At 44.5% G+C, this 13,852-nt stretch overlaps 1 protein-coding gene across 9 annotated transcripts in view; it reads right to left on the bottom strand.

Annotated features, from left to right (window-relative positions):
• Positions 1-13,852, bottom strand: part of LOC126292237 (uncharacterized) — a 277,635-nt gene that overhangs the window by 69,841 nt on the left and 193,942 nt on the right. For 6 of the 9 annotated variants that reach the window (XM_049986122.1, XM_049986119.1, XM_049986118.1 and 3 more), the window contains one exon: positions 5,906-6,135. In XM_049986122.1, the coding sequence (XP_049842079.1) occupies positions 5,906-6,129 (224 nt within the window). In that variant the 5' untranslated portion in view covers positions 6,130-6,135. Of the gene's footprint in view, positions 1-951; positions 1,459-5,905; positions 6,136-13,852 lie in introns of all 9 variants that reach the window. The other 3 variants (XM_049986115.1, XM_049986114.1, XM_049986116.1) reach the window with 1 other exon arrangement.

Genomic DNA, 13,852 nt, shown 5'->3' on the forward strand with positions numbered 1-13,852 from the left:
TGTGTGCGTGTGGATATGTGTGCGTGTGGATATGTGTGCGTGTGGATATGTGTGCGTGTGGATATGTGTGCGTGTGGATATGTGTGCGTGTGGATATGTGTGCGTGTGGATATGTGTGCGTGTGGATATGTGTGCGTGTGGATATGTGTGCGTGTGGATATGTGTGCGTGTGGATATGTGTGCGTGTGGATATGTGTGCGTGCGTGCGTGCGCGCGTGTGTGTGCGCGTGCGTGTGTGCGCGTGCGTGCGCGCGTGTGTGCGCGTGCGTGTGCGTGTGCGCGTGCGCGCGAGTGTATACCTGTCCCTTTTTCCCCCTAAGGTAAGTCTTTCCACTCCCGGTAGTGGAATAACTCCTTACCCTCTCCCTTAAAACCCACATCCTTTCGTCTTTCCCTCTCCTTCCCTCTTTCCTGATGAAGCAACAGTGAGTTGCGAAAGCTTGAATTTTGTGTGTGTGTTTGTGTTTGTTAGTGTGTCTATCAACGCACCAATGCTTTCGTTTGGTAAGTTACATCATCTTTGTTTTTAGATATAAATGATAGTTAGATTTACATGAATAGGCATCTGTGACAAGACAAACAACTATATCATTCACTTACTGCTAGGTGATAAACTGCAACAGATGTAATGCCTAAAAAGTCATTGAGAACAAAGTTGTAGCTCTGAAAAGGTTCTGACCAAAACAGGAAAATAAAATATTGTCACTGTACAAGGCATATTACTGAGAAAAATATTCCTAACCTTCAAGTTATACACAGTCTCTGACTGTCTCTGACAAAATGTCTGCTAATAACATAACATATTACAATGCTTTTCCCCCAAAGAAACTGACAGCACAGTGAAGTGACATTCCATCACTCCAAGGGACAAAACATGGATGAGCGGGACACTTGTATTTCACAGCACAGGACATTCTAAAGCAACACATGCCTCCTCTGTTCAAGTCTCACCCAGTCGTGGATGCAGGAAGTGGTGGCCAGTGGTTCACATGGTGGCTGGGTTCCTCTGACGGTTGGTGGTGACCTGGAATTCCTCCAGCCTGGAATGCATCACGAGACCTGTTGTACGAACTGGTGACCGGGGCCTTCGTGTGGAGGCTCGGCCGCTGTGTCGGCTGAAAAGACCACACATTTCCCCCGTGTCCGGAAACGTTATGTGAGCTCGTAGTGTCGTGCTTCGAGATTGAGGGCTTTGTGTGGTTCCGGTGCCCGTGTCGGTGACGGTGTGTCGTGGCAACAGGAACGGCCTCAGTCGGCTTGTAGCGCCGGTCGTACTTTTCCGTGACAGCTTTTCGGGAGTCTTCTGTCGGCTTGTACCGATGGCCACCGATGCTGTTTGCACTACCACTGTCTTCCTTGCGTGGAGGGGGTATTTTCCATCCAATAGGTCTGCTGGTTGTGTAATGTAAAGACCAATGGTCCTTGGTCTTTGGGGTCGTTTTCAGCTTGCCACTGTACCTGAGCACATTGCAACTTGTCAGTTAACATCCCTAGTGACTAGCATAAGTTCTCACTCAGAGTAGCCCCCCCCCCATCCCCCCAGCCCTTTGCCAAAAACTTCAGCCATGATAACTTTCGCTTTAAGCTACTGGAACAAAGTACAAGGAATTCCAAATGAATGTAGCAGTTATAAATATTTAAATACATAGTGATACATTGATACGAATTACATAGAACTTTTATTCTAATTTTTTATTGCAGTGTAATGGCACATTCGTCTTTATAATGATTATCAGTTTCGTTCAAATTCTGAGCATTTCCAGATCCACAATAGTTGCAGAGCAACCTGTCAGTGTTATGTGCTGTGCACAACCTCTGTAACCCACTAATGGTGGTCACACGTGGCATATAAAATTGATGGCTTTCAGTGACATTAATGGATTTGAAGATGCTCAAAATTTCAATGAGGCTGGTAATTATTATAAAAACAAATGCAACAAAAGACTGCAATGCAAAATAATATTAGAATAATAATTCAGCTGTTGCAGATGTATCTCCACCTGGCGTCATGTCAAGTTTTCGACACAGAGAATGTAAGAAAATTTTAAAAATGTAAATTTCGAATGCAGAGTAAGCACAGTGAAACTGAAGCCCGCATATGCACAATGATTCATAAGTGACAGATTCCATGGTGGAAGTGAAATGGGGAAATCCTATATGGAAAACGTTCTGTGTGTTAGAATTTCATCAAAGAACAGAGATTTCACCAGTGATACAATCAAGTACCTCCAAATACCAATACCAATAATAATAATAATAATAATAATAATAATAATAATAATAATAATAATAATAATAATAATAATGTTATGAGATGATGTGAAAACAACAGTGGCTGCAACAATAATGAAAGCGATGTCACCACAAGGTAAATAATAATGATGATGATGATGGCAATGACAACAACGACAATGATAGTGATACTGAGAATGACAATAAGAATGATGTAATGTCACATTTTGAGATGCACGTGTGTGTGGCCACACTGTACTTCGTGCAAAGAACGAAAATAGTGATAATCGAAACACGTGCAATCTGCTTACAGATTCGTAACTCTTCAATAACAGATACTCCAGCAGCGTACTCATTTGTTTGCTGTCCACAGTTTGTGGTCTAGTGGTTAGCATTGCTGCCTCTGGATCATCAGGTCCTGGTTTGATTTCCGACCAAGTTGGGGATTCTCTCCACCCAGGGGCTGGGTGCCTGTGCTGTCGTTTCATTGTAACTCAGGAAAATGAAGAGGCAGGACTGTGACAAGATTTGAAATTTGCACAGGTGCTGATAAATATGCCATTGAGTGCCCCACTATCATCATCATCATCATCATCATCATCATCATCATCATCATCATCATCATTTATTTGTATGAATTTTATTTCAAGTTGTTCTGATTTTTCAACTGTGGTTTACGTCGTTAATATAATTTCCAAGAAAAAAGAGATAATATTATATCCACAAGTGATCAGGAATCAAAATCAGAACCAGATTTCAGCTGGAGACATTTAAAGAATACTTAATTCAATGAAAATAGTGGCAATCATTACATACTCTTCAAGTTTTAAATAGTTCCTCCTTTCTTCTATGCAGGGGTGCAGGAACATAATGAAAACCGATTTTCCCACAGTTGGGACTGACCCAGAACGTGAAGATACTGTCAGCAAAAGATATGGTCAGTGTCCCCCCCCCCCCCCTCCATTATTTTTGTTTGGAGTCAGAAGCCAACTGGAGGGCACGGGGAGACGGGGGCGGTTCTGAAGTCATAAAAGTTCGGACCGCCACCGCGCCAGCCCCCATTCAGTTTTGGATTTGATGTGGACCAACAGATGAAGCTTCGTGTCCATCACAGACGTGTTTTGCTGCAGGCACTTGCTGCCTTGCATTTTGTTGTGCACTTCTTCAAACACAGAAGGTAAGGAGAGGTGGGCTAAAGAGCAGAGTAGCAGCTGTCATTTAGGGAAATTAGACAAGCTGTCATTTAGGGAAGTTGGGCAGGGCACGAATGATTTAACTTGTAGCTTTCTCAGAGCACTGTGAAGAAACTTTACTAAAGATCAAACAGCAATAATGCCGAAGTAGTACTGTGACAGACTGGGTCGTGTAGCTGTCGCCGGCATCTTATATCGCAGTAGCAGGGGGTACTCTTAGTCAGTGCCACCGTAGGCTTGGCCCAGCGGGCAAGCATCACTGCTTCCGCCAAATCTCCATGTGTGTCCGCTATCAGCATCTGTCTGAAACAGGCATTTCCATTGCCAACTGTAAGACGCCAGTGAGGGTGGTATCATTAGCACAAATTTAGCGACAATTTAACTCTAGAAAAACTCAGCAGAGTCTCTCGCATAGGAACGCCACTTCATTCACACGCTGTGTGCAACCATCTAATATGACAGTTTGATGGTGCCACCTACGGAGTAAGCTTACACCGTGACCTTGTCATGTGAATCTGTACTATGGATCAATACTCTCTCCCTCTGCCTTATTTGAATACCCCACAACATTGTCCATCTAGCTCACCATTGCCCTTTATGTTGCCCAAGGACGTTTTCACTGAGCTGTGTATTTATAGTGCCTCTTAGCTAGGTTTTCAATTCACATACTGTCATTTAGCAATGCTTAACATTAGCAAAGGCTGCCCTCAGCTGAATATCGTAAACCTATAATCTCTTAATATTGTATGACCAATTTTCCTATTATCCTTTTTAGTTGTGATCTCTGTGGACCCTCCCTAATATTCCTTGGTCTCCATACTAGTCAAGGACCAGCTGCAAGTAGGTTTTCAGTTCTTTACACGGTCGGAGACTGAATAGTTAACCATTAGTAGAATCCTGGCAGCCTGTTGATCTTTGCCGCTTCTGGAAACTGGCACGACTTTCTTTCACATTAGCCCCTGGGATGTGTGGCTGTTAACAGCCTGCGACAGGGACCAATACAGTGCGGTGACAGCGATGCTAATAGTAATGTGATGATAATTAGCACAATGTGCTGACAATAATGACAGTGGCAATAATTTGATGACAATGGTGTTGTGGACTTCAGTCCTGAGACTGGTTTGATGCAGCTCTCCATGCTACTCTATCCTGTGCAAGTTTCTTCATCTCCCAGTACCTACTGCAACCTACATCCTTCTGAATCTGCTTACTGTATTCATCTCTTGATCTCCCTCTACGATTTTTACCCTCCACGCTGGCCTCCGATACTAAATTTGTGATCCCTTGATGTCTCAGGACATGTCCTACCAACTGGTCCCTTCTTCTTGTCAAGTTGTGCCACAAACTCCTCTTCTCCCCAATCCTATTCAATACTTCCTCATTAGTTACGTGATCTACCCATCTAATCTTCAGCATTCTTCTGTAGCACCACATTTCAAAGGCTTCTATTCTCTTCTTGTCAAAACTATTTATCGTCCATGTTTCACTTCTATACATGGCTACACTCCATACAATTACTTTCAGAAACGACTTCCTGACATTTAAATCTGTACTCGATGTTAACAAATTTCTGTTCTTCAGAAACGCTTTCCTTGCCATTGCCAGTCTACATTTTGTATCCTCTCTACTTCGACCATCATCAGTTATTTTGCTCCGCAAATAGCAAAACTCCTTTACTACTTTAAGTGTCTCATTTCCTAATCTAATTCCCACAGCATCACCTGACATAATTCGACTACATGTTCGTGATATGACAATAATAATGATGATGATGATGATGATGATGATGATGATGACAATAATGACGGAGATAATGTGACGACTACAATGACAACAGTGATGAGTGTGGTAATGATGCTAATAATGATGCAGTCAGACAAAAAATATGGTAAAAGTGATGATGCTAATAACAATGATGCTGATAACAGTGATGAAAATAATGTTGATTACAGTGCCGAAACTGTACGTATGCTGCCTCTGATTACAATAAGAGATATTCAGCCTATGCATCGAAGGCAACCTGAGCAGTAGTTGGGAAGGTTTTAGAGCCCACAGACTGTTTCTCATCTGGGCAACCTCACATTCCATATTTCAGCACAGCAATGCCTGATAACATGTACGAAGGAATGGGCAAGCTTTCTCTGAAGAATGCTGGGGCACCTGACCCACACAACCACGGCCAGGGCGTGGACAGACAGCAACTTTTTGTGACACAATCGTCTGGTAAGCACTCCCACACAGAACGTCTCGAGAGAAACCGAGATTACTCGGGCTCACGTCTGGGCCATTTGGGATCGAAGCCACGATGTTTAGTGGTAGCTCTCGTGCATTTCATGACTTGCTGGCCTTCAAGATCGTGTGCTACTTTGCGATTTCACTCATTTGTTTTCTTGACGTGTACCTAACACACGGTAGTGTACCCCATCGACAACCACGTGTTGCAACCTCTCCAGAAGATGGCAGTGACGGATGGGACTCACCGCTGGGTGACGGGCTTCGATGTGACGTGCTTGTAACTGTGGCTGTCACTGCCGCTGTTCCTGTTCTTGTTCCTGCTCCAGGTGGACCCCGAGCCACGGCTGCCACCACCCCGCGAGCCCCCGCCACGGGACCCACCTCCTCTGCCCCCCTCTGCGGGGGTCGAGACGGATGCGAGCACGACCACCACCAGCAGCCACCACGCTATCCTCACGCGCCAGTCCATCGCCACCTGCAACACACCACGCAACACCTCTGTAGTGGCTCACTTTCCCCATCATCAACTAAACTAACTTATGCTTAAGGACAACACATACACCTGTGTCCGAGATGAGACTCGAGCCTCCGACGGAGCAAGGTGCGTGAAGCGATGCATCTGGGAAGACATGTAACTTTTTTCACTTCATTGGTCCAATAGCGACCAACATCGTTTGTACATTTACTTCCTTCCTATCAAATTTCACGTAAACACTAGAACAGTGAAGAAAGAGACAGAAAAACATGCAGCTAGCCGAGGTGGTCTAGCGGTTCTGGGCGCGCAGTCAGGAACCGCGCGACTGCTAGAGTCGCAGGTTCGAATTCTGCCTCGGGCATGGATGTGTGTGATGTCCTTAGGTTAGCTAGGTTTAAGTAGTTCTAAGTTCTAGGGGACTGATGACCAGAGTAGTTAAGTCCCATAGTGCTCAGAGCCATTTGAACCATTTTTTTGAAAAACATGCAAAATATGCTTCGTGTCTTGAATCATGAAATGTAGCTAAATGGATTGCCACCATTTGCTCAAGTATCATTCATGTTGTTGTCGTTGTTTTTGTGCTCTTCTGTCCTCAGACTGGTTCGATGCAGCTCTCCATGCTACTCTATCCTGTGCAAGCTTCTTCATCTCCCAGTACTTACTGCAACCTACATCCTTCTGAATCTGCTTAGTGTATTCATCTCTTGGTCTCCCTCTACGATTTTTACCCTCCACGCTGCCCTCCAATACTAAATTGGTGATCCCTCGATGTCTCACAAGATGTCCTACCAACCAATCCCTTCTTCTAGACAAGTTGTGCCACAAACTCCTCTTCTCCCCAATTCTATTCAAGACATCATTAGTTATGTGATCTACCCATCTAATCTTCAGCATTCTTCAGTAGCACCACATTTCGAAATCTTCTATTCTCTTCTTGTCCAAACTATTTATCGTCCACGTTTCACTTCCATAGATGGCTACACTCCACACAAATACTTTCAGAAACGGCTTCCTGACATTTAAATCTGTATTCGATGTTAACAAATTTTTCTTCTTCAGAAACGCTTTCCCTGCCAATCACAGTCTACATTTTATATCCTCTCTAATTCGACCATCATCAGTTATTCTGAGCCCAAATAGCAAAACCCTTTACTACTTTATGTCTCTCATTTCCTAATCTAATTCCCTCAGCATCACCCTACTTAATTCGACTACATTCCATTATCCTCGTTTTGCTTTTGTTGATGTTCATCTGAAACCCTCCTTTCAAGTCACTGTCCATTCCGTTCAACTGCTCTTCCAAGTCCTTTGCTGTGTCAAAGCTTTTATTTCTTCTCCATGGATTTTAATACCTACTCCAACTTTTTATTTTGTTTCCTTTATTGCTTGCTCAATATACAGATTGAATAACATCGGGGAGAGGCTTCAACCCTGTCTTACTCTCTTCCCAACCACTGCTTCCCTTTCATGTCCCTCGACTCTTATAACTGCCATCTGCTTTCTGTACAAATTGTAAATAGCCTTTCGCTCCCTGTGTTTTATCCCTGCCACCTTCAGAATTTGAAAGAGAGTATTCCAGTCAACATTTGCAAAAGCTTTCTCTAAGTCTACAAATGCTAGAAACGTAGGTTGCCTTTCCTTAATCTTTCTTCTAAGATAAGTCGTAGGGTCAGTACTGCCTGACGTGTTCCAACATTTCTACGGAGTCCAAACTGATCTTCCCCGAGCTCGGCTTCTAACCGTTTTTCCATTCGTCTGTAAAGAATTCGCGTTAGTCTTTTGCAGCTGTGACTTATTAAACTGATAGTTCGGTAATTTTCACATGTCAGCACCTGCTTTCTTCATAGAGAAATGGAAAGGAAGGGTTATCGTCAAGGTACTGAGTCAGAGCTACTGAGCGGGCGCGGAAGCGGATGTGCGTGTGGGCGCGCTCGTTGGACCTGCATTTGCCTGGCGTACTGCATGGACTCAACAAGTTGTTGTAAGCCCCCAGCAGGAATACTGAGCCGTGCTGCCTCTATAGCCGTCCACAATCTCCAAACTGTTGCCGGTGCAAGATCTTGTGGACTAACTGATATTCTCATTGCAAGCCACTCTTGGAGTACAGTGTCAAAGGCCTTCCGGAAATCCAGAAATACGGACTAATTCAAATCCTTTGTCAACAGCACTCAACACTTTGTGCGAGTAAAGGGCTAGTTGTGTTTCACAGGAACGATGTTTTCTAAATCCGTGTTGACTGTGTGTCAATAGGCCGTTCTCTTCGAGGTAACTCACAATCTTCGAACACAATGTATGTTCCAAAATCCTGCTGCATATCGACGTTAATGATATGGGCCTGTAATTTGGCGGATTATTCCTACCTTTCTTGAACATTAGTGTGGCCTGTGCAACTTACCAGTCTTTGGATACCGACCTTCCGTCGAGCGAACGGTTGTATATGATTGTTAAGTATGCAGCTATTGCATCAATATACTCTAAAAGAAACGTAATTGGTATACAATCTGGACCAGAAGACTTGCTTTTATTAAGTGATTTAATTAACAATATACGCTTTTTGTGGTTTTTGGGCGCACAATTACAGTGGTCATTAGCGCCCAGACTAAGTTACGAATGAACTGCAAGGCACAAGGTTAAAACAGCAACTAAAAAGGACAACACTATAAAAGGCACATTAACAGGCAAGGGATTACAAGAAAACAGCATAATGAAATGTCCTTAGACAGGTTTTGTCAAGTGGATAAAACGAAAAACGCGAGAGCAGCTGCTCCTGGGCCATCCACTAAAATTTCATCCAGAGTACACGGCAGGCCAAGATCAATGCGTAGTGTATTAAAATTCGGACAGGACGTTAGAATGTGGCGTACCGTCAGCAATTGCCCACATGGGCAGAACGGCGCCGGCGCAGCCGTCAGCAGATGGTGATGGCTGAACCGGCAGTGTCCAATCCGTAACCGGGCCAAAACGACCTCCTCCCGCCGAGAAGGGCGTGAAGAGGTCGTCCGAGCCGTGTGGAGAGGTTTCAGGCCCAAAGCTTGTTTTCAGTAAGTGTAGACCAATCGGCATGCCACAGCGATAAAATGCTCTGACAAATGACCCTGCTAAAATCAGATGAAGGCACACAACAAGAAGCTGTCCGAGGCTGGAGGACCGTAGCCTTGGACGCCGCATCTGCAGCTTCGTTGCCAGTGTTACCGACATGGCCAGAAACCCACATAAAGGTAACCGGAGAACCGTCGTCCGCCAGCTGCTGAAGAGAGCGTTGGATCCGGTGCACGAAAGGGTGAACCGGATACGGATCACTGAGGCTCTGGATGGCGCTCAGGGAATCAGAGCAGATGACATAAGCAGAATGTCGGTGGCGACGGATGTAGACAACAGCCTGATAGAGGGCAAATAGCTCAGCTGTGAAGACCGAACAATGGCCATGGAGCCGGTATTTGAAACTGTGTGCCCCGACAGTAAAAGAACACACGACCCCGTCATTGGTCTTGTAGCCATCTGTATAAATGAAGATCATATTAATGAACTTCGAACGAAGTTCGACAAACCGGGAGCGGTATACCGAAGCTGGGGTAACCTCCTTTGGGAGCGAGCTGAGGTCAAGGTGAACGCGAACCTGAGCCTGGAGCCAAGGTAGCGTTTGGCTCTCGCCCACTCTAAAGGTTGCAGGGAGTGAAAAATCAAGGTGCTGAAGGAGGCGACGGAAGCGAACTGCAGGGGGTAGCAGGGCAGAGACATGCAACCCGCACTGACGGTCGAGACAGTCGTCAAAAAAGGAACGATAAGATGGGTGGTTGGGCATCGACAATAACCGACAGGCATACCGACAAAGCAGTATATCGCGCCGGTAGGTTAGTGGCAATTCACCGGCTTCAGCATGAAGACTCTCGACGGGACTAGTATAGAACGATCCGATCGCAAGCCGTAACCCTCGATGTTGTATAGAGTTGTGACGGCGTAAGATGGACGGCCGTGCAGAAGAGTACACAAAGCTCCCATAATCCAGCTTGGAGCGGACGATCGACCGATATAGGCGAAGTAGGACGGTTCGATCCGCTCCCCACGACGTACCGCTAAGAACACGGAGAACATTTAGAAAACGGGTACAACGGGCAGTCAAATATGACACATGTGGAGACCAGCGAAGTTCCTGTCAAATGTAAGACCTAAAAATTTTGTCGTCTCCACGAATGCAATATACCCTAGCGGTTTATGAGAGCGATCCTCGAACGTTAAGGGTCAAGATGTGTATAGTAAATATCTCAGCGATATGTATCCTCTTCAAGAATCACAATAGTGGAGGTGTACGTGTCTACCGGTTTGGTTAAGGAAATGCGGAACGTTTCCACAGCAGCATAGAGCAATATACAGCATTTGGTGGCAAGGTGGCGTACTACAGGGTTAGCTGCAAACGCAAAAAATAATTGTTTTGGAGAACTGTATATGTTGCAGGACTGGTACCAGGTGGTCATGTGACGCTCCATCTGTGACTACTAATGGCAGTGGAGTGAGTAGTGTCCAGCTGGTTGTGTGGACTCCGTGGGACGGGTCAACATGGAGACATGACGGAGTGGCAGAAAGGATGTATTGTGTTTGGAAGTGCTCGTGCTCGCACACCGTTCATGCATCTTCTGTGACCGCGGATATTCGAGCACGACTGGTCTAGAGTCCAAAAAAAATTGACAAATTGCCGCAACAAGTGAACGTTGCATTAGCTTATTTGTTATTTAATAGTCACAGTTATTTGAAATTAATAGTCCAGGCTTATTCTTATTCCTTGGTCAATGTATTGTTGTTGTTGTCGTGGTCTTCAGTCCAGAGATCGGTCTGAGGCAGCTCTCCAAGCTACTCTATCCTGTGCAAGCTTCTTCATCTCCCAGTACCTACTGCAACCTACATCCTTCAGAATCTACTTAGTGTGTTCATCTCTTGATCTCCCTCTACGATTTTTACCCTCCACAATTCCCTCCGATACTAAACCGGTGATCCCTTGATGCCTCAGAACGTGTCCTACCAACTGATTCCTTCTTCCAGTCAAGCTGGGCCACAAATTCCTCTTCTCTCCAGTTCTATTCAGTACCTCCTCATTCATTACATGATCTAATCTTCAGCATTCTTCTGTAGCACCACACTTCGAAAGCTTCTATTCTCTAGTCTAAACTATTTATGGCCCATGTTTCATTTCCATGCATGGCTACACTCCATATAAACAATTTCAGAAAAAAACTTCCTGATACTTAAATCTATATTCATGTTAACAAATTTCTCTTCTTCAGAAACTCTTCCCTTGTCATTGCCATTCTATATTCTATATCCTCTCTACTTCGACCATCATCAGTTATTTTGCTCCCTAAACAGCAAAACTCATGTCCTACTTTATATTTCCTAATCTAATTCTCTGAGCATCAGCTCACTTCATTCGACCACATTCCATTATCCTCATATTGCTTTTGCTGATGTTCATCTTATAGCCTCTTTTGAAGACACTGTCCATTCCGTTCAGCTGCTTTTCCCGTTCCTCTGCTGTCTCTGACAGAATTACAATGTAGTCGTCAAACCTAAAAGCTTTTATTTCTTCTCCATGGATTTTAATTCCTACTCCAAATTTTTCTTTTGTTTTCTTCACTGCTTGCTCAATATACAGATTGAATAACACTGCTTCCGTTTCGTGCCCCTCGATTCTTATAACTGCCATCTGGTTTCTGTGCAAATTGTAAATAGCTTTTCGCTCACTGTATTTGACCCCTGCCACCCTCAGAATTTGAAAGAGAGTATTCCAGTCAACATTGTTAAAAGCTTTCTCTAAGTGTAAAAATATTAGAAACGTAGGTTTGTCTTTCCTTATCCTATTGTCTCCCGTACTCCACCATTTCTACAGAAACCAAACTGATCTTCCCCGAGGTCGGCTTCTACCAGTTTTTCCATTCGTCTGTAAATAGTGACTTATTAAACTGATAGTTCGGTAATTTGCACACCTGTCAACAATCACCTGTCTCATACATCTTGCTCACCAGATGGTAGAGTAGCTCTAATGGAATGTTATCTAATATCTTTGTAAATTCCACACTTTGTTACAGTTACCAGCTGTCAAAGCAACAAGACAGCATATAGGGCTATGTGAACAAAAAGGAATAAAACACGTAAATTTATAGAAATTGCCATTTCAGTGCATGTCGCACATGTTTACATTGCACGTAAGTGTCTTTCTAATGAAGTTACATTCATATCATCGCGTTTCTGTTCGCGGGGGTAAGTAATCTCTCTTTCGGACGGAAAATCACTTCAAAATGGCCTAAAAGGCAGAAACCGTTAAGTAAACCAATATAAAGTGGGAGAATGCCATTTTCTTTTGATACATTCAGTGCTGTGGTGTCCACTATCAACAAGGAAAAAAAAGGGTTTGAGTCTCGCGTACGTAATGTTTGTCGAGAATGAGGGAACCATATCCAGAAGGCCGTAGGACATCCATTGCCTGTGTGACGCAATCTGTTATCCTGTGGGTCTGCAATGGCTTCGGCCTTCAGTTTGAAGGCCAACAATGTTCCTGGAGTGTGACAGCTATAATGGTGGGTAATATGCAACGTGACGGGAAGCTGGTCGCTGAAGTGCTTTAGCGTCGTTAGATAGAGGAATGGCGCTGAATTCGACGGGAGTCGGGTGGAATGCACGTAGTGGAAGAAAACATCATCACTAGAAACTGAATGGCAGAGGCAGGGTAAATGTTCTAATCAGTGGTCACACGCACTTCTCTAGTCCAGTCCCTTGGCAGCTGCAGCCTTCTGATCAACATAACTGAATGGGAATTTGGAATAAGGAGAGGGGGGGGGGGGGGGGTGCTAGGAAAGTCCATGCAGTTATGCTAAGTCATTGTGCGAGGGTGGCGTAGTGGTTAGCACGTCACCCTAGAGACACGGGTTCGAATCTCAGCTATGATACAAATATTCATTCGTGCTTCAGTCTTCATGTGTACATCATCGCCGTCTGAGACTTGAAAAGGTCTCTGGAACCATGTAGTTAAGGAAGAATCTTATTCTTTGATCTTTATTCCGTGTCTTCGTGTGGGCGGCTTGTTAGTTATTGGATTCGTCAATTTTAGTTGTAGAGGGTGGCCAGATGCTCTTCCTTGTGTCTGAATCTACTGTTCTCCATCTGAAAGTGCGTGCTAACGTTCTCTAAACGTTTGCGAATCGTTAACTGAGGCAGGCCGTGGATACTAGTTCAGTATTCACCTACTGGATTGTGGAAAATCGCTTAAAAAACACATCCAGGTTGGCTGTCACATCAGCCCTCGCCGTTAATTTGCCGGCCGGATTCGATGGATTCCGAAGGCGACGTGACCACGCGCCCTGCTACCCAGGCGGTTAATAACGGGTGTCCCGGAAGTAAGGACGAATTTGAATTTTGCGCCATTTTGTCATATGACGTTTGGGAGCCGTGGTTTTTTCATGTTTATCATCTGCGATCCTTCCCATTAGTAGACTCACTCCTTTTTTGTTGTGAGGATTATTGTTTGATGTTTATTTTCGTCATGGAGCAGATGGGAGCTGAGCAACGCATCCAAGTGATAATAAGTTATTACAAAAACAGTGAAAGCCTCACGGCAACCGACGCGAACGTAATGATGCTCCAACCGAATCATCACTTCGGAAGTTGATCCGAAAGTTTGGGACCACAGGTTATGTTTCAAACGTTAGGAAACAGAACGACCGTCTTCTGT

Source organism: Schistocerca gregaria, chromosome 9 (assembly GCF_023897955.1).
Source record: "Schistocerca gregaria isolate iqSchGreg1 chromosome 9, iqSchGreg1.2, whole genome shotgun sequence".
Classification (NCBI taxonomy): Eukaryota; Metazoa; Arthropoda; class Insecta; order Orthoptera; family Acrididae; genus Schistocerca; species Schistocerca gregaria.